This window comes from Morchella importuna, assembly GCF_003444635.1.
Source record: "Morchella importuna strain M04M26 chromosome Unknown Morimp01GS032, whole genome shotgun sequence".
In the NCBI taxonomy this organism is placed as follows: Eukaryota; Fungi; Ascomycota; class Pezizomycetes; order Pezizales; family Morchellaceae; genus Morchella; species Morchella importuna.
The window spans coordinates 458,359-483,599 of NW_025763429.1; the positions used below are offsets into that span (position 1 = coordinate 458,359).

The 25,241-nt window shown below is 44.6% G+C and overlaps 2 protein-coding genes across 2 annotated transcripts; both read left to right on the forward strand.

The window, feature by feature from the left end:
• Positions 1–9,812: 9,812 nt before the first annotated feature.
• LAJ45_08916 (uncharacterized protein) lies at positions 9,813–12,092 on the forward strand (the record flags this gene model as incomplete). Its single annotated transcript, XM_046118464.1, has 7 exons — positions 9,813–10,170; positions 10,250–10,374; positions 10,453–10,534; positions 10,596–10,839; positions 10,900–11,042; positions 11,094–11,206; positions 11,259–12,092. The coding sequence occupies 7 exons, from the start codon at positions 9,813–9,815 to the stop codon at positions 12,090–12,092; spliced, it is 1,899 nt and encodes a 632-aa protein (XP_045968420.1).
• Positions 12,093–23,951: 11,859 nt separating this feature from the next.
• Positions 23,952–24,269, forward strand: LAJ45_08917 (uncharacterized protein; the record flags this gene model as incomplete). Its single annotated transcript, XM_046118465.1, has 2 exons — positions 23,952–24,168; positions 24,235–24,269. 2 exons carry the CDS (start codon positions 23,952–23,954, stop codon positions 24,267–24,269), a joined length of 252 nt encoding a protein of 83 aa, XP_045968421.1.
• Between the last annotated feature and the right edge of the window lie 972 nt (positions 24,270–25,241).

The window sequence follows — 25,241 nt, forward strand, 5'->3', positions numbered from 1 at the left end:
GATGTAGATGTAGCGCGGTGGATGATTAGGATTAAGGTGAGTAGTGATCCGGAATTGCAGTGCTCCTGGTGATCTGTGCTTGAGATGAGGAGTGAAGTCGATGGTATTTGGGAGAGGCAGTAACCCTTCTATTTATCTACTTTTCGCGCTTCCTATCACGACTGCTCAACTAATCTTTTATGTCCCATTGAAAGGTCACCTGCAGAACATTCATTGACATACATGTAGACAGTCGAGCAGAAACGTGCGCACCTAGTGGCCAAGATTCTCAGATGTGCATTCCCGAGGGCTTAGAATGGTCCCACTGGCCAGCAGGTATTCGGTCGACAGGGATTTTTAAGGTTGCTATTCAGAACATTTCTCATTGATGGTTGGTTGGACCTACTGGTTAAGAAGCTGACAGCTAACCCTGGTTAGGACTCGCTGGTTTCCATTGGTTCAACTGAACTCATACCCCTGCCATGCAATATATATATATATTGAATAGATACAGTAACCTTTGGTTGGCTGATATGCCCCGCACCTGATTTTCCTTTGACACCCATGTCCCTGGTTAGTTGGCTTTGAGCTCTCCCGAATCCCATGGATGAATTATCATTATAACGCACAACCTATTGCCGTTCTCACCGGTCGATTTAGTGCATCTAACTGGTTGATAGTGGTACTCTAATAGACTACATGTAGGTAATCAACTTCCAAGAATCACGGCTGAGTGACTTTGACTTATGGTGTCACAAATACAGCTTGCGGTAAGATTATTGTAGAAATCTGGGGAAAGTCCTATTGGCCTAACCAGCCAATCAAACCCTGTTTTTAGACCCCTGTTTCTACAATAATCTTACCTCTTGCTGTACATACGCTATGTTTCTTTTTGCCGGAAAATATCCTGAACGGTCGTACAACACTATCCTCACAATCTTCAATCTAGTAAGCCAGACATGGGACTTCCTAAGTCAACGAATATATCACTATTCGGATTCGGCAAGCTCGGAACGAATCCTCCGAAGTCCTAGTAAACCTTATTGGGAAATCTAAATTCAATGATTGGTACAACAGAATCAAATCTGCTCATATCCGATCGAATGAAGATCACTGAAACAGTTGTTCGAAACCGCTTAGGTAATCAGTGTCGTGGACAGATCGCGATATTAATAGATATCAACCTTATAGGTCCCAAGCAGGATATCTTCCTGCAATCGTATCGGGACGATAAAGGCTCGTAGAACCCTCATCGTATAATTTTGTGAAGCTTCGTTATTCTAAGACGCTTCTTTGGAGTTTTGACAAGACCTGGGAAAGACGGGAACAGATTCCCCGGCTGACTTTGAGGATGATAGGATCATGAGAGCGCGATAGTTATCACTTGCATGCATATAACTTGACTTCGGATGGATAATTCTGGGTGATTTTGGAACTCTAATATTGAACTTCGCCCCCAAATAATTCACTAATCTAATCATTGGTTGCATGCAACATGTCTTGGCTCCATTCATCACAGCTGGATGACTATTCTTACTCAACAAGGCTATAAATAATGTCTGCTCGGCTTATGATCTTCTCAAATACGAGAGAGCTGAGTTTTATTTTCCTGCTGCAGTGCTGCGGTAAAGATTCACAAATCGTTACTTGTTCTCAAGTTGCACGGAGCCATCGTGTTGTAAGGTCTGATTATTGTCAAGGATATCACGGCAATTGGGAGCTCGGTACATCATTTCCAGAAGCCGTGCCATCCATCATACGAGGCTGTACTCATGTTCTCTTCAGGAGTATTATTTGGGGTCGGGGCTTTGTATTTAATCTATGACGACCTCCATACAGTGACCGTTTAAGCCACTTACTAGTCCCGGAGGTAAAGATCATCCCGCAATAAGGCATTGAGGGGCGAACCTGGTAACACGACATTGCGACCCCTGGAATGTTACCGAGTGCATCGCCTGGACATGCATGCAGGAACTTCTACGAGGATACCATGATCGCGATGCTGTTGGATAAATGCTCGCGTCGCGTAGAGTGAGGGATATTATCCTGTAGCTTGGCAAGGGTTCAAGTAAATAATAAAGCCACCGACAGAAACTAGTGAGAACCTTCTTCGCGAAAAAGCCGAGTTGCCGTAAGACGTCCATTTTTCATCAGTTCCAAATTCTTCCTTATATGGATTTTGTAGCTGAACATATTGAAAATATGCATTTGATGTATTTCGTTTCCTCTCATTCGATCACTTCCAGAGAAACGGGAGTGAAATCGTTGATAATGGGGGCCAGAAATTTCCTTACTCCAACATGGGGGCTGGAGGAACTTGAAAGCCAGATCTAGAGCTTTACTATACTGTGCTGACCAGCACATGTAGGGTTAATGACAAGGCGAAAATCGCCAGACCTGTCTTGAGTTGCTTAGTCACCTACAAATATTTTATTCGCGAATTCGTTGATCGCCTGTCGTAAGGGTTTAGAACTCCGATTCCGGTATTGTGGTTGTTGGTTTCGCTTCAGGGATCCCTCCAAAACAGATACCAGGAAATTGATGTGATCCTAGTAATTCTTTAACATGAGTGACTAGGTATGATTCTATGTGTCAAAAAAACTCCTAGCGCATCCATCTCATGAATAGAATTCTAGGACAACATATGATCTCATGAGTCGATCATGGTTCAATCATTCGTATTTCAAGTGAAAGATCGATCAAGATACTACATGTATTGTCATCCAGATAGGACTCCGGGACAAATCCATCTTCGCTATTTGAGGATCAGCCCAAGAGATTGATTATAAAGCAGGCATAATGAATCTCAAAGGCTATAACATGCGTATGTTGTAGCGACTAAGAACTAGCTCAACCACGACCACTGCATATGAGATTCGTCGTTGAAGTAGAGTTTGTCCTACGCTCCCAGGCCACCTTCCGTTGGAAAGCCAGATCTGTTCCCGAGATCTGTTCCTGCGTCTATGAATCTAGAATCTAGGTTGACGTTACGCACAAGGCTCTCCTATCGTTTCAGCCACCTGAACTTTGTGGGACGACGTCGATGCACAGAACCGTGGGATAATTCGGCAAGATTATCCGGTTCCCAATTAGTGGTATCTTGTGCTCTCTCGCCTCTTCGGCCAATGGCGTAATTTTGCGATCCGATTATGTGACAGTTGGAGAGTGTGACAATGCAGTGGTCCAGCCACTTTGTGTGTCCTGGAACCGGGTACATTTTATTCATCCAACAAGTATCCACAGAAAAATAGGTATTTCTTGTCCACATACAACTCCCTGGTAACTATGCCGGCATTTGAGCATTTCTGTGCATTTGAAGTCGACGAAGTGCTTAACTGAATTGACAAGCATGCCTCGGACTCAAAACTATCTCTCCACCTACAACATGATATTCCGAACGTCAATATTGACTGGTGATATATATATAGCAGTCTAAAGCGAGTTTTACACCCAGAGCTCCAGGGCTTTATTTCAAGCGGACACAAGCCCGGAGACCGTCAACCTAGGCACCTATCTTCACCCGCAAACTGTAGGTAAATACTCGAGCACACAGAGATTTTATAGATTCTAGAGTATTTATTCACCTCAACTTCAGTTTATCTTGCCCGCTCCCATTCCCGTTGGACCGACTACCAAGATCACTGCACCAAATAACACAACACTTATACCGCAAATGATCTCCAAGCATGAGATATTAACACCATGTCCTCCGTCCCGAGAAGGCTATTGACTATCCTATCCACTGGATTGATGATCTACTCCAGCTCTTGATGTAGTAGAGTAATCGATACGCTCTCTAGGGTATGATGGCCGTTTAAATAATTAGAACTCCACCGTAAGCGTATATCCTTGATCAGTAGCCCGTGCATGGCCGGCCATAGAATCATTTTAAGCAGCGCCATAGGTCCCTGGGACACCGAACACCCTGATTAGTTAGTTATCTATCGTCAGTATAAAAATGGGATTTGCATACGGGAGGTACAATGGCAAAAGTTCGTCTCCCGGAAATTGGTATATCCGTACTCTGAGAGTGTCAATATCCCTTAATCTCTCTGAATAGAAAAAAAACTTGAGACAATCGCTTATATTTGGCCGTAAGATGCTTTCGACTGCAGCGGTTGGCTTTGCTCCCAAAAGTAACGCGCTGAAACATTTCATTAGGAAAAGCAGGCATTAAAATCTCCAATAATATACCTGTGGATTGTTCAAACCGAGATACGATGCCGACACATTAAAACTTCCTTTAGCGTCCGACAGAAACAAATTGCCATCACATGCCCAAATAGAGCAACCTGTCGACTATTCTCCCATCATCTAAGTTACTACATATCCACCCATAATTAGCTCACTCGCGGCAAAGTTGTAGCTGTCTCCGCACATTGTTATTGCCTTCCTCCGCGGCCGTTCGATAAAACAACCACTTATTTTTTCAAAGGTTCAATAGATGCTCAAGTTAGGCAAGATATATTATCTTTCTTTCCACGCACAGCCTAATTCACACACGTCTTGTGAGAAATACGGATCCTCTTAAATTGAGTTATTTTCAAATACCTTCTTACTGACCATGCTTCAGCTTTAATCCAATCATAGCCATATCCAGGTATCAACAGTATTCTCATCCATCAGCATCCATATGACTAGCGCCTTCCGACAACTACAGGTAATAAAGGCAACTATAGAAATATAAGTTAAACCATCTCCTAAAAGAGTGAGAGAAGACGAACCCAGTAGCATACTTTCACCATAGAATAATCACCAAGTGTACCAAAAGCTCGCGAGGGCCCATCGGTAGGTGTCGATAAATTACTGAGTGTCCCGCCTGTGTTCTTCTCGCTAAGCCTTCCAAGTAAATAATATGACCACTGTAGAAGTGTTAGCATCAAGACTGTTGTTATAAGAGGGAAAATCAGGGTCATGCTTTGACCACGAACACTTTCGATGCTTGTGAAATCATATGACATTGCAATCTTCTGCTCGCGTCCGGTGATAATCTGATAACCGCCGCCCTTCATGAGCTAAGATGACAAAGGATCTTGGAGGTTGGCATAAAAAATGGAGGGATAAGACAATCATGGCGACGGACCTATTATTACTCAGAGAGTATTGGGATTGAAACTTCATTGTGTGATCATGTTTGGCTCAGCGTGGCAATGGGTAACTGCGCTCACTGGGCCGAGCTAGACCAGGTGGCATTTTCAGCGATGTGGAAAAGCCAGCAGAGTGTTAAAAGAGTACTTGGTAGATGTAAGCAGCTTGAATTGGTTCTTGTGAAAAAGCATAGATTACATGTAGTTGTGTAAGTCTGCGTTGCCGTGGTCATGTGTGATGTTGGGTGACTTCTTTCTTCAAGCCCAGCTAACCCTCCCAGCCGCACCAGTAACTCACCCAATCGGGCCTTACAATTAACGCTCCTAATTTCCACGAGATTTGTAATTTATAGTGATTAAATCCTTTTACGTACAGCATGCCCTCCCCCTCCTGCCGCATTTATATATGACAGAGAGTTTAACACTCAAATTGGTTCAATCAAATGCAAGCAAGGGCTTCCAAGTATATATGATGAACAACACTGTGATAATTTCCACACCCAGTAGCTGGAAGTTGTAGTACGTACATAAGTTATCTCATTATACTTTCTCCCCCGCATGTGAACGTACTACTTACCTTAACCTTCTCACTGTGCGATCCTCCTTCTTCACTCAACACACCCTCGACAATACGTTTCCTCTTCAGATAGAATCGAAAGTTCCCTCGCTATCATCGTTTTCGACTACTCACGATAACAGCTGCAGGTAAAGATAAATCTAGTTGAAGAACCTTCTTAACGTTATTTTTACTGACTCTCAATCAATTCGGAAATTCCATAGCATAAGACTTCACAGCCAAGACGTAGATACCCCGCTCCTATGCATATCCTTCTTGATGGTGGAGAATTCTGAATTTGATTCATTTCTTGCTTAAACAGATTACCGGCGTACCATCATGGGTCCTACAGCCCCCTCGGATGTTTTCATCGGTCTTTACCTCGGACTCCTCGTGTCAATATACGTTGGCTTGAAACTTGCCAAGTTTGTTGATCACCACTTGTACTCGCTCACCATGGATCTTGAGGCGCAGGCTTTTTGAAGCGACGTTTCCGTTACATACCCTGATTACAGTTATCTTGTCGTCTGTTCACACAAATATATTAACTAGGCGCACTATTACGTGGTTGTATTCAGAGAATCTAAATACCTATACGTTATAGACAGGCTAGAATAGATGGAGGAAGGGTTACGGATGTAGGAGAAAACAAGTAAAATTTATATATGTCGGTGGCCCGACCTGTCATGTTCAGTTGTGAAAAACAAACCAAGGAATCATTGTTCATTAAGATCTTATCGTTATCGTTGTCTGAATCTTATCGTTGATCGTTATCTTGTTTGATCAGTACTTATCGCATCCAATCAATTGAATCGTGTAATCGTTATCAGCTAATATCTTATCGCTTAGTGCAATCGCTCAGAATCAGATAAGGAAATTCTGGGAGCATCGCATATTGACATCTCGCACAAGCCGTGTTCAATTATAGGGCGGGATGTAGCTGCACTTATAACTCACGCTGTTATTAAATTCTTTTCTTTGGGCAGTGAGGTACTCCAATTTTATGAGACAAGAGCTCATTCACCAATAAATGATTACACTTACGACTAATGTACCCCATATGGAGATTGAACTGTAATTGATACCAATAATAGAGATAATCATAAGACTCAACACAGAAATGAACCCGTGATTCTAGTACTGCGGCCTTCTTTGCACGAAAAACCAGTGTTTATGTTTCGGGGACACACCCAGCGAAAAGTACGCAAAAGAGACGCGCCGACCCTACAAACTTAACGAGTATTTCTTGTGAAATAGTGTACATCAGGTGGGCAAACGTTCATATGCGCATACTCCTTATGACAAGTTTTAATACATTGCTATGCTCGAGAGATTCAATGTATTGTATCCTTCTCTTCCCTTCCTTGTCATGTGAACATACTCTAATGAGGGGCGGGATACATTGTATTGGATAGCTGTACAAGTCGAAAATTCTCTTACTGTCACACGAGATATTGGACCTTTTGTCTGAAACACAAACATCCCATCCTTATACGCCGCGCGCTCAAAGACGAAGAAATGTGGGATCTATGCAATATATAAACTAATAAGTACTACTTTGTTCCGCTTTTAACAGGTCCTAATAAAAACTTCATCACTCGCGGTTGTCTCGTTGACAAGTACATGTAAAAACTCACCCAAGAATTCTACCTACTACCACATGAGCCCCCCTACGTCGGATGTACCTAATAGCTTGTGTACACAGGTTTTCCCGTCACATTTTCCTTCTCTTACAACCACCAGTACCATCTCTTCCTTCTCTCGCTGCTCCCTCTCTCCCTCTCTCTTCCATCCTTCCTTGCTCATCCTCATCATCCACACAGTTTCCTCTGTGTATCCTCCCTCTTTCTCCACCTCCACCTTTCTTCCTATCCGCCCCCCCTTCCTAGACTTCAATTCCTCCTCTTAATTTACGGCGTCAATCGCAGATCCGTTAAGCCGTCGAGACTTGTATAGTACCTACAATATACACCCAATTCATCAAAACAAAACAATTCCCGTGCCATCTATCTCTTCATCGACTCCAATATACACCAAATCTTTAAGCTTCTCAAACAGATCTTTTTTGTCAAACACAAAGATGGAATCTCTCATGAGCCTACATGAAAAGAGTAAGAGAATGATGTGGAAGATCTTCTGCTTCCCCATGGCCAGAACACAGAATAAAGCGAGGTATATTTATCCCCTCATATCCAAAGTTAGCCTGAGCTGATAAATCTTTCGATAAAGAGACCCACCAGTTGCAGATGTTAATGCGGGCGATTGCGTCCGTGTGGTCCGTCCTGCTATTGTTGACCAGGACAGCATTGAGCTGGAAGAAATCACTTTGACGTTCGATCCTGTTAGCCCTTGTGGGGGAAACGGAATGCGTGGTATTATCCACGATATCTTATGTGGTAACCCTCATTGCGAGGCTTTAGCAGCAAAAGATATTACCAGTATATCCCCCCCCCCCCCAAAAAAAAAAAAAAAACCCCCCCCTTTTGCCCGACCTGCTTTGACTGATAATGTTGGAAGTGTGCGTTGAGAATCAAGTTTCTCCCGAACCGTTGGTCAGGAATACCACCATCGAAACAGAATATGTCGAATTCCGTGACACCTACGAGCCCTCTCATGATCACAGAAGCTCTTGGATCACTGTCAGTGGAGAGATTTTCTTTGACTGGGTTCCATCACCAACCAGCTCAATTCATGAAATTGAGAGGCTTGATTGTCGTTAGTACATGATGCTGCGGGATCTATGGGTTGATTGATGAGAGACACTCATCCTAGTAGTATGTAGCCCTTCCGGTCGAAAATTTCATTGAGCTAATGTGGTACGTTTACAAAGTTGATAGCCTTCAGCCTCTACCTCCCTGGTGTACACGCACATGTACCATTACATCGTTGTCGGGTCCTTTTGTTAAATACCATGAGCCTGTGTTTAACTTTAATTTTCACTCATGCAACATGTTATCAAAAGTCCTGTTTTTCTTTGTTTTACCTTGAAGAGTTTACGTTACGGTGCTTTTTACTTTACACTGAAAAGATGCCTATATTTAGCAGGTATTTAACTATCCATCATCCACTTCAGGGACTAAACCTTACTAAATCGTTTTCGGTACTAGTATAACATCATGTAACTAGTTAGATAGCCCTTGTACATCTCTGCCAATCAATATATCGGCTATGGCTAGATCTTTACAGCACTCCTTTTCCACGGGTACACATACCGCAGGATGGGAGGCCAGCTAGTGTGACACGATACTAGGTTTTTTGATCGATATACTCATGCTCAGTTACAGGTAGAAACACAGAAAGACAGAATTAAGAGAGGTCAGTGGGTACGGCCGGCCTAATAAGTGCAGCCCACACTTGTCCTCCTTGATCGGCCTTATATAGCTTAGTTGTCGTCACCGCACCTCAGAATCATTAGAACACGACCGACGCTCGAACCTATCTCAAGTACATTTATTCTCTCATCAGAAATTGAATTGCAATTGGTATATTGATAACCTACTTTTCAATAAATGCGACGATCTGACGAATTTGGTTAGGTGGTTGTTCAACGCTCGGGTCTCGCGTTGAAGACGTACACACAGGTGCGGTATTCGAAAATACCCAGATCCTCGCTGGTGTCTATTGACTCTCTGCACAGCGGAGATTGATGTTGGAATTTCAGCACACCATTAGAGTCGGCTACTTTCATACGGACCGATATTCGATCGCTTCTCTTTTGGTGATAGGCTCAGTCAACTTTTCAGAATCATACCTCTTGGTTACATCATCACCACACTCCTATCTACTTATGCACAAGAGGCAAGGCTAAAGAGCCAAGAGCCATTATGCAAGGATTTCTATGGCAAGGAACAACTACTAAAGTCTAAACTGGGAATACAGTAAGCCCTTACAAAAAGCACGCCAATCATTGATGCACATCTGTTGAACTAGCAACTAATTCGCTCTAGACTTACCTTCTCCCGAAACAAACACGCTCCCACCTATTACTGGTGCAACTCCGAGGTAGATAGACGTTGAAATAAGATTTCCAAGCCAAACCTTCTTCAACCTCCGCATATCTCAGGGTTAGGGCTTCTTTCACCCCCCCCTGCAATCCGCCCTTGCCTTATCTTGACAACTTGATCTCACGAGACCTCCACATCACCCTGAAACGATCCCGCCCGCGGTCGCTTCACACAAACCATCACAACATGCAGCGCCTACCCAAGCTCTGGATATTCTTATCCCTCGTCGCGTTCTATGGCCTGCGCCATATCCCCATTTTCGCGGGTCTCAGCCCCGCCGCCTACTTCCTGTCGGCTGGCGGGAGGGAGGCTAGGCATTGCTATGCGCGCGTGAGGACAAACTCTGAGGGTGAAGAGGGCGTGAACACCTGCTTCTCCGTAAAGAAGGGCATTGTTACAAAGATCTGGAATGATACACCTGAATCTGGTGCGACACATCACACAGGATATGCGTACCCGGGTCTGTGGGACGGGCACGGGCATGTGCTGCAGTACGGGGAGATGCTGCATAGTGTCAAGTTATATGGTGCCGAAAGCATTGATGGTAAGCCTTCTCCCCCTTATTTTTTTTTTAATTCTTTTTTATTGTGAAAATTTTCAATTACTAACGGTTTCTACTACAGAGGTAAAAATAAGGATCAAGAAGTATCTCAAGGCGCAACTCGATAACGACTATGGAACTCCCGAGAAGTGGATTAGAGGAATTGGGTGGGATCAGGCAAATTTTGGAGGCGCAATGCCAACTGCTGTAAATAAGCTCAATATATATCCCCTACCAGATATTACAAGCGTGGTTACTTACTTGCTATGATTTGCGCAACTGTAGAAAGACCTTGAAGATGACCCGGAATTGAAGGGGAAATACATCATGCTTGATCGTGTAGACGTTCATTGCACCTGGGTTTCTGGTATATTCGCGTCTTTCTCTAATTATTTCGAGAGATTTTGCTAAACGATATCGGTTGACAGAGGCTGTACTCAAACTTCTGCCAAACCCGCTCCCATATGTCCCTGGCGGCGACATTACAACCGATCCAGGCCCAGGCGTGTTCTGTGATAACGCAATGGACCTTCCGCTTGGTCAATGGCCCAAGCCCACTGTAGAAGACAAGATGGAATACCTTGTTGGTGCCATGAAGTCCTTGCACTCTTATGGGATCGTAGGTGTTCATGATGCTGGTGTTGTGCCAGAGGATATTGAACTGTATGATGAGTAAGTATTTCTCTTTGCTATTGCGGGTAGGATTGTGATGAGCATGGCTAATGCTTATAGATTGGCCGATTTGGGTCTCATGACTCTGAGGATCTATGCAATGATCGAGTGTCCTGTCCGCAACACCTTCTGCGGGAAGCAAGTGAGGAAGATCAAACGCCACGATGGAGTATTGAGTGTCCGCTCAGTCAAGCTCTTTGCTGGTAAACATGATAACCCAAATCCCAACCATTACCTCTGTTAACATTATCCAGACGGCGCACTCGGATCCTGGGGCGCCGCCCTTCTCGAGCCCTACAGCGACAAGCCCGAAACCAGCGGCACCATGCTAATTGAAGAACACGACCTCGAGAAAGTCGTCAAAAAGGTATTTCCCATCCAACCCGTTTCTTCTATAACCCCACTAACCCACCTGCCAGTGGTACGCCCACGACTACCAAGTCAACATCCACGCCATTGGCGACCGCGCCTGCCACGCCGCCATCCGCGCCTTCTCACTCGTCCTCGCTTCCTCCTGCCCGCACGCCAACCTCGTCTCCTCACCCGAGATCCTCCTTACCACACAAACCGCCTGCATGGCGCAAACGCAAAAGAACCACCGCCGCCTCCGCATCGAACACTCCCAGATCATCGCGCCCGCCGACCAAGCGCTCATGCGCGAACTCGGCATCATAGCGAGCATCCAGCCAACCCACGCAACCAGCGACGCTGCATACGCGCTCGATCGGCTCGGCGTGCAGCGCCTAAACGAGAGTGCGTATCGCATGCGCACGTTTAAGGAGCGCGGTATCCCGATGGTGTTTGGCAGCGATTTTCCGGTTGAGCCGCCGAGTCCGTGGGAGGGGATTTATGCGGCGACGACTAGGCGGTCGCCAGCTGCGTCAGGGACATGGAGGGATGGAGGCTGGTATGAGGAGGAGACGGTAGACGTTGGGAGTGCCTTTGAGGGATTTACAAGGGGGCCCGCGTTTGCGAGTTTTATGGAGAAGCATGGCGCTGGGGAGATTAAGGTTGGTGGGTGGGCAGATTGGGTTGTGATGGAGAAAGATGTCGTTGTCGAGGCGGAGGGGGATCCGGAGGCGTTGAGGGGTGAGGGGTTGTCGGGGGTGAGGGTTAAGGAGACGTGGGTTGCGGGACGGAAGGTGTGGAGTGAGGAGAATGAGCACAGGGGTGTGGGGTGGTTTGGGTGGGCGAGGAGGGTGGAGAGGGTGATGGGGGAGGTGGAGAGAGTCTTGGGTCAGCAGGGTCTGTGAGCTGTTGGGGCGGGGTAGGTTAGCATCTGGAAGCAACATATACAGAGTCTTTAGATTTTGTCTTCTATTTTTTCGTTTCTCTTTTCCGACCTTAGTTCTTTGCTACTAGTTTCTTTTGTCTTTTGTCTTCACTTTTCCTTTCGCCATACATAAGCCTATAGTTAGAACGTAGAAACGTGTTCCTTCAATACATGCTCATCACAAAACCATCGATTTAACTGGCTCCAGAAAACTCTGAGTTCAAATTATAACATGCGTCAACGATGAGCATAATATAACGCCGGGAAAAAACCGGGAGTAAACCAGACCCGTAACTAGACCTTGATCTCCTCATAGTGGCCAAGCCCGTTACTAGATTTTCATATGGTCCTCGCTATTTCTAGAGGACGCAACGGAGAGGTTATTCGGGCAAGAGAAAGGGACAGGGACATGAGAAGGACAAATTGGTCACTCATTAGTGGTAATTCTGCCTCCCGGCGTGAATTATCACTCTCTATGCATAAAACCACCTTCGCCTAGTGGTAGGCACAGGATAAAATGTCTAGAGACTTTTTCTAGCTCGAGATACGAGACAAAATACAAGTATCTAGCGCGAGGGAAGGCAAAAGAGGCAAAATGGAAAAAGTCTGGTCTCAAGAATTTTCGAAACATGCGAGTGATCGTCTGTGACTTTGAACAATATCAGCATCAAAATTTGGTTCCCGGAAAGATATTGTTGTATAAGAAAATACCATCGTATAATCACCAACCAGACGAGCTTAACCGTCGGTTCCAAGACCGATACTTTGCGCGATACATTGCTGAAATACTGACAATTCCAAAAATTCCTATAATTCACAGGGCAACAGGAACCACCCTTAGACATTGTCTTGCTTGGTCTTGTGTCCACCATCAAAGCCTTCGCCATATATCAGGTACATAAAAATCACACTTAAACCCCGAGGAAAGCAGCCACCCCAGCGGAATCAGGGACAATTTCTCTATATCTACCAGGCTGAGAACCGCGGCTCGAAGCTATAGCTCCTTATATTAACGAATTCTATCCTATCAGGTACAGAATCTCGTATCTGCCTGAAGCGCTGTAAACACCCGGAACTCCGCGCGATATCAACCAGTGTGACTTAGAAAGACCGTCGGTTTGTGATTGTTGAGGATCTGCCAGTGTTTTGAAAACAAGTTAGCCAGCGTTCCATAGTCTCACCACAGCCAATGCTGCTATTTGTGCCTAAAATGATTTAACGGGAGATATGGCTGGGAATAATCCCACTCACTGATTGCCATAGCTGTAGGGCTGCATGCAATTAATGAATTAGGGGGGGAAATCCCACCAACCGTGGGGTTCGAAGTCGAGTGATGTCCTATGTCTAAACCTGACATAAGCGATTCTATAGCGGAGGTGATAGTGTTATCTACTCCTTACATTCCTTCTCGGTGGACTGATGAAAAACGTTGATATCTGTAGAGACGGGCCTATGCAGTTGTGAGCGAACATGTGGTGATGATCGTATGGTAGTGAAGATGAGAAGTCATTGAAAACTGCATGTAGACTATTCCCCTTCGCTTCCGGCCACCTATCCCTCACCCGCCTTTCGGCTACGTTTCCACTACCTTTCTCGCAAAAAAGCGTGTGGCAACCTAAGGACATCAATATGGGATTCCCGCGAAGAGAGCTCACGGGCGGCACGGCGATCATGACTATATTGCCATAATTACGAAAAGACCTTGTATCTGATAGGTGACGATTCTAGGACTAGATCCATCCAAAACCAAAAGATCTAGTAGGCCGTCGCAAGATCTCTTTTTTTTTTTTTGTTTAATTCATAGGCCGTCGCAAGAGGTGCGACCACGAAAGTGCATACTACCTCGAAACAGGTCAATATAAACATTCTAACTATAAACGGTAACTCACTTGATATTTTCTTACACTCATCTCCCTAAACTAAGTGAATTGGCAATTAATTCTCCAGGCACTCCAAGTTTTGGTATCCGAGTGAGATCTCATGACTCGATGGCTTAGTTGGAGTGCGAGGCTATCTCGCATCGTCACTTGACTCGTTTTGTGCGAGGATTCTTCGTTGATGCTTCAATATCTCATTGCCTAATTGCCCACCACCAACCTGTCGGAAAAAACCAAGCAGGACATGCCCCAGGGCCCGCGTGATACGGGGTGTTATCGAGGCGAGGTTTTTGAGCACTAGCAGTTGGCCTCGGTAGTATTAGATTGACGCTACACCATTGGTGTTCAATGGAATACGGATACGAAGATGTATTGTAACGCCAACATCTTAGTTCACGGTCTGAAACAGTAGGTACGGAACTGATCCACGATCCAGTCGAAGGCTTGATTGGATTATCATACGCTAATCTCAGATTAGCTACATGTATTCTTCTTAATCAATGCTTTCTTTGGCATCCTTATCAATCAATCAATCATTCCTTGGCCGCGCTCCCGTTCCGAGTGATATTCCATGATTCAATATCAAAGTCATCTAGGGATCTACAATACTATAGAATCAGTACGTGTCTTTCTTTCGAGTGATTTATATTTCTTCTCAAAGCTTTCTCAAACATTAAGTTTTGCGATCTTGACTCAGAGCGGGGCATAACCCGAGATATTTAATCCCCAACCGGCCCGACCCCGGCTTCTTATGGGTCCAGGCTAAATATTGACGCTCTAACGCCAGAATTAAGTAAAATTTAGTCCCCAGGGCTACTTTGGAAACGCGATGAACACCGAAAATCATCAACTAACTTCCAGGTAATCAGTTTTGATTCAAAAACCCTTCATAGAGTTGTGTGCCTTCAATTATCGCATCTTTATGACCTGCTTTCCCTATATTAGGGCGAGAATGGATGTCAATTAAAGATAGCAGTGCTATTTGTAGGCGATGTCTACCATAATATGCTTATATACCTTGGAGCTACTAGAATATGGGGGAAACAATCTGGGGCCTCTCGCTAGATCGTCTGTATCGGGGCTGCATAAAGCGGGCTGGGATAGGTTGGATTTGTGTATTTGAGTTGCTGGTCTCTTCGTGTTTCAAAACTCTTGGGCCTCAGGGTTTAAGGCTGATAGATTGCGGACGATAGTTCTCGCATGGAGAATTCAAGTACCCGCCTGCAGGCACGGCATTGGATCGGACGTTCAGTCCTCCCGTCCCAGCCGAAGTTCTGTGCCATATCATAGGGGGAGTTAGCCGTGATCACGTAATTTCCCCTATTCGGAGGTCAGGCTTAGCCCCGCCGTTGGAAATTATTAGCGAAACACAAACTCTCCGTCTGGGCGATCCATAGCTAGGCTGTTTTCTAGTACCCTGGTTCAGGTTAAGAGTCACAGTACGTACTCAGAGACATTGTTCCTTTACCAGCGCAGCATCAGTAATGTAGATTGCTGCTGTAAGTGTGTTCAAGCATTTCCAAGCCTCTATTCTGCTCAACCTCACTTATTAGTCTTTCTTGCGAGAATTGCCAAGAAGGCCCTTCTCTTCAGCCTAGGGTGAAGTTAATCAGGGTTTGCCGGATGCGCCGCGTTTCTTGGGACATCACCTATGTCTGTCTGGTCCGTGGCGAAGATTGAATTAGCTGTTAAGAGGTAATAACAGATGACATTGTGGAGTTTCTGGCGGGTTTCTTAAACCGCAAGTTGAAAATCTGTATCACAGGGGAGTTATCTCAATGTATCGGCATGATCATACACCGTGCGAGCTTTTAATTCAGGATGTCACTTACCATTAATTATTCAAACACGAACGAAACGATTTACGAATCTGCTAGAAGGCTGCTAGTGCCAGCAAATTCTTATTTCTTAGATTTCTGAATCAGCTGCGTTGCCGCCGTTGGCCCCCATGAAAAACGGCTGGCCTATCGCAGGGTGTTTCGAGGGGGCTCGGGCTCGAGCCCGCGTAGCAGAGCCTTCTATGTGGAAACATCATGTTGGTGATTGATGTGTTGTTCGGACATGCCTGTTGCCACTGCTGTATGACGTCATGTTAGAGAACCATCCATGCACCTTCCGACTCAAAGCTTAAAACCACCAACGGAGCTGAACCGCACTGATGGATACCTCCTGACCACCCGAATAGGCATTGAGCCTCATCACAACTGCTAGAGGAATAATTCGGACCGGGCCCGCGCCCACGTATGCGAAGAAGGATATCCATATCGGCAGCTATATCGCATGTACGTTCGACAGCTAGAGCTTGAAAGATATAGATTGATGAGCTCGAGGCTAATTAAGACGTATGTGGACCCGCCGTAGGTTGGGCTCGTAGGGCTTTCAAGAAGCCCGCAAGGGATTAAGGGTTCTGGCGTACCTGGTAGAGATTAGGAAAAATATGCTCCATATCTAGATGCATCTGGTTCTCTTGTAGTTTGGCATTATCCACTCAGAGGAGATTGGAGTTTTCGGTTATCTGGAGGGTCAAAAATGGCCAGAGCCAGATGTTCTTTACCCTGGCCCTGATCAGCTTATATTACCTTGTTTTAAATTTTGGTAAGAACGGCCTTAAAGTACAATATTTTGCTCCACCATCAAGCTGATCATCGTTAAATCTAAGTTTTATCATGAGAAATCTCCATGAAATACACAATACCTCAACTTGGCTATTCTACTCTACAAAGCTCGGGAGTAGTGGAAATCTAGTCTCAATTTTACTGTTGGCCCTCTCTCTGTGAGTCAAATTACCCGGAACTCCAGCAATACTTGGTATCATAGGGTCAGGGACGACGTCTGTCAGGTGCATGGCTAATGATTAATTAGTGAAAAGGGTCCAATGACATCTTGGTTAGTACTATTATCATCGACACCGTACCAGCACCATGGGTAACGTTCCTCTCATGCGGCTTGGCTACTAGCGCCTAGATGCATGGCTATTATGTTTCTTTATGTGTTTCCCTTCGGCCTAATTGATAGCCTTACAAGACGCCAAAAAGGGATTTGGATAATTTATAAATAGAATCGAGGCTGAATGATCATTCTTGACCGTACATTAGTGAGTTGGATCATGGAATGCCAATCATTGAAGTGATAATACCAGTCTTGAGATAGCCCACCCGTTGAGAGATGGAAACCAACTAGTATGTTTTCAAAATGCGCAGCCCATATACATATAACGGTTTCAGTACCACCAGTGTATGCGTCTTTATACCTTGGTTTGTAAGCGAAATCAATTGCTTGGTTATAATTATTGTGTCCATCATGGGTTGCAGTATTTACGTTTAGTTGGGCGCCACCAATTTATCACTGCGCGTGCGTTACACGGCCACATCATAGAACAACATGTACGTCTAGATTCAGCTTACAACTGATATGGCGCATGAAATAGGTCAAAAAGAATTCGACTCTAGTCCTATCATATCGTGCGCCTTACCACACCCGTAGACACTTATACCCCAGATATGCATATCACATGATGGCGACAATATGGCCAGGGTAGGGTACGCCACCAATCACACCGCTGTTAACGAACGGTTTTAAAGCCGGACGTTGCAATCGCAGTTCCGAATCAACGGCCGGCTCCACGGAGCTTGCTACAGTAAGGCCGAACGTTCTACCCGCGCAAATGTGAGGCTTTGCGGTATCGAAGGTCAAAGTTGGATCGGGATTGAAACGAGCTCCTTTGTAACAATACATGAAAGATCAAGACCATATATTATACATGGCCATGGTTCCTCCCACAGTTCGTTCCAAATAAATTTCATGAACTAAGGCTACAATATATATAAGAGCTAGCTATAGCGCTATACATTTATCCTGAAGCCTATTCAGACTACATCTTTCAGCTACGTACTTCTGAGTCATCTTTGAAATCCACTCGAGCCCTCATATAAGATACAAGAAGGTCGACAATCTCCAAAGATGGCGCCAGTTATAACAAGCCCATCTATTGCCACTAGCAGTCCCGAACCCTCCCTTTTGCTATCTCTGCGCGTACAAGCGATCCCGATTTCCAGCGATATCCACTCCACACATTACATACCAGAGGTGAAACGAGCGCGAACGTTGATGTTATCAGTGCCATCACTGGCATAATCGGCGCGTTGATCGCAATTATCGGCCTGGTTGAGGGGTATAGATGTTGGAAAAAATGCAGGAGAGATGTATACTACTTATGAGACTTTGTGGCGTTAGGGCCGCTAAGGAAATTCGATGATTCTGATATATGTTCTAGCTCATGTCATCAGCGGTTGAAGAAAACCGTGTGGGGATACATGTCCAGCAACGTTCCTACGATCCGCCTCCAAATATCCCCGCAGCAGCGGATGCGAACCATGTATTCTATGCGGTGTGCGCTATCCTCACGTTCTTACGCATAGTCTATTCTACTCCACGTCTAGACGACGAGAGAGATGTGGAAATTGCTTGTGTATCAACTCCTAGATCGAGTACCGCTGGGAATATTGGTTTGCAAAATCTTGCTTGATAGGATCGATGAAATCAACGATTGAACGTGGTTTGATCTGGCGGTTATACGTTTGGAGCTCGTTGCATAATACATTGACGGCGCAGGACGGAGTTTATACGAATACTATTAGCTTTGACAACTTTCTCTTTTCTTTCTTTTCTTTGGTAATATCATGGATCATGGGCAATGGATGGGCTGTCAATATGTTAGGCGCATAGGTTCGGGGGTGTTCATGGCGTACGTACGGGTGCTTTTTGTGGATCCGGAGGCTATCGCGTTCTTTATATTATAATATCTTTTGTTCTTATTTCCTTTTGTATATGATTGGACTAGAAATGACACTTTTTCTTTTGTCGTGATACGTTGGTGCTTTGCGTTTTGAGGGCTCTTGAAATCAGTTTTCTCATGGATGCGGATGACGTCTAGAATATAGGTAAGATAGCTTATTACTTGCAACGGTACTGATCACACAAGGGTTCTGAGAACAGGTTGGGAAATTCTTTTGATTATCTGGCCTAAATTAGTACTTCCTCCTTCCAATCCTCGATTCGATAACACTCCATCTCTCCCACGATCCTAACCCGACAACACCCTCCTCCCAAGTCCAACCCGACAAAACTTCATCCCTTCCGCGATTCTAATAAAATTTGACAACACTTTGTCCCACAAATCTAACCCGACACCAATCCTCCCCACAAACATAGATAAACAACCGAACCAAACAACCCAACTTGTTTCTAGCTCTCCGGTAATAATAAATCCAACGTATAGTGCATTTCGCCGTGCATGTTGTCGATTGGTCCCAAGATTGATAGGTACCCGACCGGTACGACGTCACCTTCCCAATGGTAGAGGACTAGTAGTAGTTGGATGATGGTAGTTTGTTACTGAAATTTCGTATCTGGATATATACGCATACTTGCGTAGGATACTCGTCACTAGCAAAAGGTGGTCTAATGACGCTGATTGAGTAACGAAGGCGAGTTGATATTGGCGTTAGCCCATCTCTTCGTATACCAATCAATAAACTAACTGATCCACCAACCCATTACCATTCAGATATTGCGATATCAAGGCCTTTTCGAGGGCGAGTTTCCGACTTTTGACGTGGAATATCTACTCCAATTAATAATAGCATTAATAAATAGTGATTTCGACATAGCAAATGTATCAATAGGAGTTAGTGTGTTCGTGGTGATATTCGTTGATGAATACTCTATTGTCGAGTTGTTTGGGCACCTATCTACGGAGTTTTCCTATTCTAGGAGGGAGGGTGGGAGGAATGGGCATTATGTATTGTGTGCGCTGATAAACCAACTGCCCAGGCGGTTAATGATTGGTTTACATGTGCATGCATATATGTCTCACTTTCCTGCCAAGAACCTTGTCCACTAATCATTGACACCGCCAAGTAACAAGGATCCAAGTCATGCATATCGCAAGTGGCTGTTTTGGTGTCTAAGACCGATTATGCGGCTAGGTGCTCTAGAAAACCGCCCGAGAATCATGGACCCGGACTTCTGGTAGCGATTCTACTCTATGCTTTCTCGGATGCGTTATTATATGTAGATCACTTTTATCAATGCAAAGCGCACCATCTTGTTCATCCACAGATCTGGGTTTATTCTCTTGGCCAGGACCACCCTTACACAGTTTATTTTATGACAGGCTTGTGTTAGCTTCCGCCATGTGTGGAGATGTTCTTATATTTTTCAGTGATCGAATTCTAACGTAAAACTATTTACACCCACAAAACCTAAGCTCAAGTAAACAATCGATAGATTAGACTTGTACTAATTCAGAGAAAGTCAGCACCGTACTGAATTTCTAACTTTTCATAATCTCACGCTCAATAAAATCGAGGGTGATCAATTGACTCACTGAAACAAACACCCCGGATACTGTGACTTTATATAAGATAAAATTGGAGCATATTCTTTATTAAGATTCCTCGACCAATTTCTCCTCCGGCGCCTCAATCTCAATGATTTTAACATGAGTAGCCGCAGTGACCATAATTACGACCCTCTCAGTATTTAGGGAAGCTTCCCCACGTGCCACATATGGGATACCATGCATCATTATCTATTGGGAGCCTGAATATTTGTGTTCTTGGCGCCGAGACCCACCAGGCTCGACATTAGACCTGTGCGCATGCGCCATAGCGACCATGCGCAGCCTTCACCCTCGAGTGAGAAAGCATGAAACAGAACTCAACTGTCAACTAGCAACAGCACAGGTTCTATGTATAGCTGTCTATATCTATGTTGTTCTTCCTCACCGATCAAATACCGATACGCAAGAGCATAGGTGGCGACCCTATCCGCCTTCTTGTAGGTGCTGTCACTACGTAATTATAAGCAGGAGGCGCTTAGTTTCAAATCATGAGTTGAAAATTTGCAATACATCTAACAGCTGGCATATAGAGGAGATCTCGATCGTAAAGTCGAGTCGTCATCGATTCTTTCTTCGTTTCAGAGTTATAGGTGTTGGAGCATCTGTTGCCCAACGGATCTCGGTGCATTACGCCTGAGTGAAGAATTGGAACCCCATGAAGCAAGGCTAGGCGGAGACTGCATGAAATCCCCAGAAAACAGCCATTAGGTAGATGGCACGTCGAGCAGAGAATGCATAGCCCCCACTTGTGTATCCGTCCTCGAGGTAGGGGCAGACATCTAGAATGCGTGTAAACTCGTATAATCGTGATTATGATCGATCAATTGAGTATGTAGGAGCCGATGAAAAGTTCGAGAGCCTACAATACCTTGCTCCCGACTCCAATTACTAGACAAAGGCCGTTCTGTTGTGGGAGACACGTAGGTACATGTGTTACTAGGCAACCTTCATCTACTACAGCCTCGTTCACAGCCTCGTCTGTTTCACCATCGACAACACATCACTCTGGCTACCCCCATAACCGCAACCAACCACATAGGTTAAAGAGAATTAAACCCCGCCCCTGTAGCCAAACATCAATGTGAAAAACTCTTTCTTATAGGGCTCATGCTCAGTGCCTTCGTTGAGCAGGGAAAGCTACACTTCACAGAAATTCACGCCTCTGTCTCGGAGCCTTGTGTGTGCTTTGAGGTGCGGTTATATCTCTTTGGAGGAAGCCCATCTAGGTATTGGTCAATACTTCTTTTTCGCCGCTTGTACAATGAGCTTGTGAAACAAAGTTCGAGTGTATATGAACAGCACAACCCGCAAGGTTGAGAGACTTGTATGACCAGATACGACTCATAGGATAGCTTTGTATCTTTGTTTGCTGCTCAGAATAACTAGTAAGATTTTGAATTTATAAGTTTTTGAGCTTCATGAAAGCGAGTTGCATGTATGTTCAGCATATTATATCCTATAAGAACGAGTGCGTGTCCTCATTCGCCCATTACGTTTGATATTAACTCTAGAGTATAGTCTATATCACTTCCGTAGGATATACTGAAGCTTTATTTCGCACTGCTCTCTCAATCTATTCTTTTGATAAATTAAACTATATCTATTGTATACCGGAGATAATGATGAGGCAATGTGATTTTTGTACGCATCCTAGAAAAATCTCGTAGTAGACTCCCGTCTATATAGCAGCTATGTCCGGAGATTATAAGTATATTAGAATACATGGACGAAAACACTGCTTTACACTATCCTTCGTTCGCTGAAAACCATGTAGTCAAAGGTAAAGCCACGAGTTACTGAGATATGTGCTAAATGTAAACAGGAGAACATCTTGTCAACACTGATGTACTCTAGTCGAACCCTTACCCAGATCCAATTGCAGATATACACCAGGGGGAATTGTCTGTGACCTAGACATATTTGATAGATAATATGAATGAAACGCTTCGTCAAATTACCTTGCTGGTTTCTATACAGCTTTTCTAGCAAAACATATCAGCTTAAATACCATTAATTTTTCAACCCCCGTCTAGGTCTATTGATGCCCTTCGTTGTAGATTTAACTACATGTATACGACCTATATAATATATATATACCTGCCAAAACAGCACAATTCTTGGATGAGGGGTCTAATATATCATGCGTGATAGTTATTTAATCCGAAAATATAACTCAAGCCAGGAAATCGGCATGGAAAATAGGACAATTGAATATCAGGCCTTAGATTCGATCAAAGGTCGAGGATGCCTCTAACCCCTCGGTCCTGAAGCCACGCTCGGAGTATATTATCGTTCAGAAACCTCTTGAATTGGTGCTCTATGAAGTAGGCTTTAATTCCGGACGATCTCACTCAGGACTTGATTTTTTCACAACTTTCTCTAGCATAATCGTCCAAAGATGAGTTCCCCCAAACCTAGGACGTGCCAGAATGATGAATGGAAACTCATATTAGGATGCGGCTTAATGTTGTGGTTAGGGATTATTTACCCCACAAAATAAGCTATTTCGGACGTCTATAACAGAATCCCTACCCCTAGGTGACAGCGCGCCAAAGAAACCAGAGGCCGCGCTACATGCATGCTCTAAGAATTATACTATTGGTCGACGTTCATCGGCGGGACCTAAGACTGCTGGCTATGCCGAGTGGGTAGGCTTCCAGGTGTCCGAGGGTGGGAAAAGTTGCAGGTTCGAATCCTGCAGGGGATATTACTCGTGGGTTCTTTCTCTAGCTTGGCATGTGGGATTGTTTCTTACTAGGGACTCGGAGAGTTTTCCATGTACTTGGCACCCAAATGGGCATGCAGACTGGTGATGGAGTGTGGCTAGGTACAGTGCTGGCCTTGAGCCGGGTATTCCACATCCTGCTGAAAGGAGCGACTAGTAGGCAGAAGGGTGAAACCCTGTACTTGTACTGTAGATTGTGGTACGCCGATATGAATTAAGCAAAAACAAAAATACTGCTTTGCGGACTCATCCTCTCATCATAGACTACGGTCTGCATGCGAGTATGAATTAAATATCATCCTCTCATCGTCGCGCTCCAATGCTATAGGCCAGTGATCACAATAGTGGAGGTGGACCTTTAGACCCTTGTTTGTGGAGTAGTCCTACCTCTCGCTGTGCATGACCTAAGATTTTGCCTGTTTATCTTAGAACGTTACTCTGCATATAAATCCGGAACTCCCGCACAACAATATTTATAAGTACTAACGCCGGTATATTGTACCTCAGAGTCTCATTTATCGCTACACTCGATATACTCTAATCTCATCACCGAACCTTCTTCAGCAACCGTTATGTTTGCCTACACTGCATCCGACACCATCCGACGTTATACTCTTCACACACTCCACGCTCGAAACGAACAAAGAAGCATCAGCGTAGATGTGATCCAAATAACTACCAGTGTATCTGGCTTATTGATCGCCATTTTTGGCTTGATTCAGGGATATAGATTCTGGAAACAATGCAAGGCAAATGTAATTAAGCCTTCACCCTAATACTTAACTGTTAGCCTTTTCTTGTAACCTAACACTTGCTTAGTCATCAAATGCAGGTATGGAAAATAAAGTTGATAACCCTACCCCGGCGAATCCGAGCCTCGCGGCTACAGCCGCTACCCAGGTTGTCGATACACACGATCCTGCTGCAGGTGTCGGCGATGCGCCAATCCTTGCGGCTGACATTATCACACCAGCTGCAGCCCAGTCGATTGACGAGGAAGAGAGAGGAGTACTTGGGCCTACCAGTGCAACGGCGTCGGTCACCCAAGAAGGTAAAAACCAAAGCAGGGACCCCTAAAAACCAGTATTCGTAAACTAATAATGACTGTACCACCTAGACCTATATAGTATGGATGTTGTGACCACGCTATAGCACCCACATGAGTCGCAGCGCCAAGAATACCAGTAACCCAGCCTACTCCTTAGTAACACATATTTTTTGAGAAAAAATAAAAGAAAGGGGGAAAAGGAGAAGATAAAAACACTCTCTCTCGGCGGCAGGCAAATTTCAAGAGGGAGTAGTGGCGTTCGAAGCATCACAGAGCGAGGTCAGACTCTGGGCGCCCTACAATAGATTAGACGATACCACTGCGGGAACTTCTTTTGCGGAGATATTTCTTTTGTTAGTTCGGTCGATTATGGGGGGTTTGGCGCATTCTTTTAGATTTTTCCTTTTTGTTTTTTTTCGTCCACCGCTAGCTCGTTCCTTACCTTTTTTTTAAAAAAACTATTTACCAACCTGGTCTGTCCATCGTATGTACGCCTGTGAAAAAAATCACATTTTATTAACTAAATGCACTGCCTATGAAGAAGGAATCCTTAACATGTATTGATATTCGGCTCGCTCTCCAGATTACTAACATATTGGGTACATGTAGTACATTTTCTCACCCTAGGATGCCAATACGGGAAATAGCCATGGTCGCGCGAGCGCTAGTAGGGTCGAAAAGCTTAAACCTGCGTTACTATTTTTCAACCTTGGTTAGGGCCTCGCAGCGCGCTGGTGGAGATCCTTGGCAAACACATACCACGTTGTTGGGCACATTTGCTGTAAAGTGATTTGTCATGTATTAGTCAGCACAGCACGTGATAACGTGGACAATCCCTTTGTAAAGGTGTTCTCAGCGGAACGACCTCATAGCTAGCTCGCTGTTTTCCTTTCTGTTTCATCATCATCCGTCGTTAGTATCGTCAGAGAAGTTTTCAGTTTGATTCCTCCCTGGCAAATAGATAAGATTTTATTCATTTTTGTCATTTGAATCGTCGTGAAGCCGAAGACGAAATTAGAAGAAAAGGAACAGACAGAACACGATAAAAGAACCCGGCCAACAACGTCACAATTCCT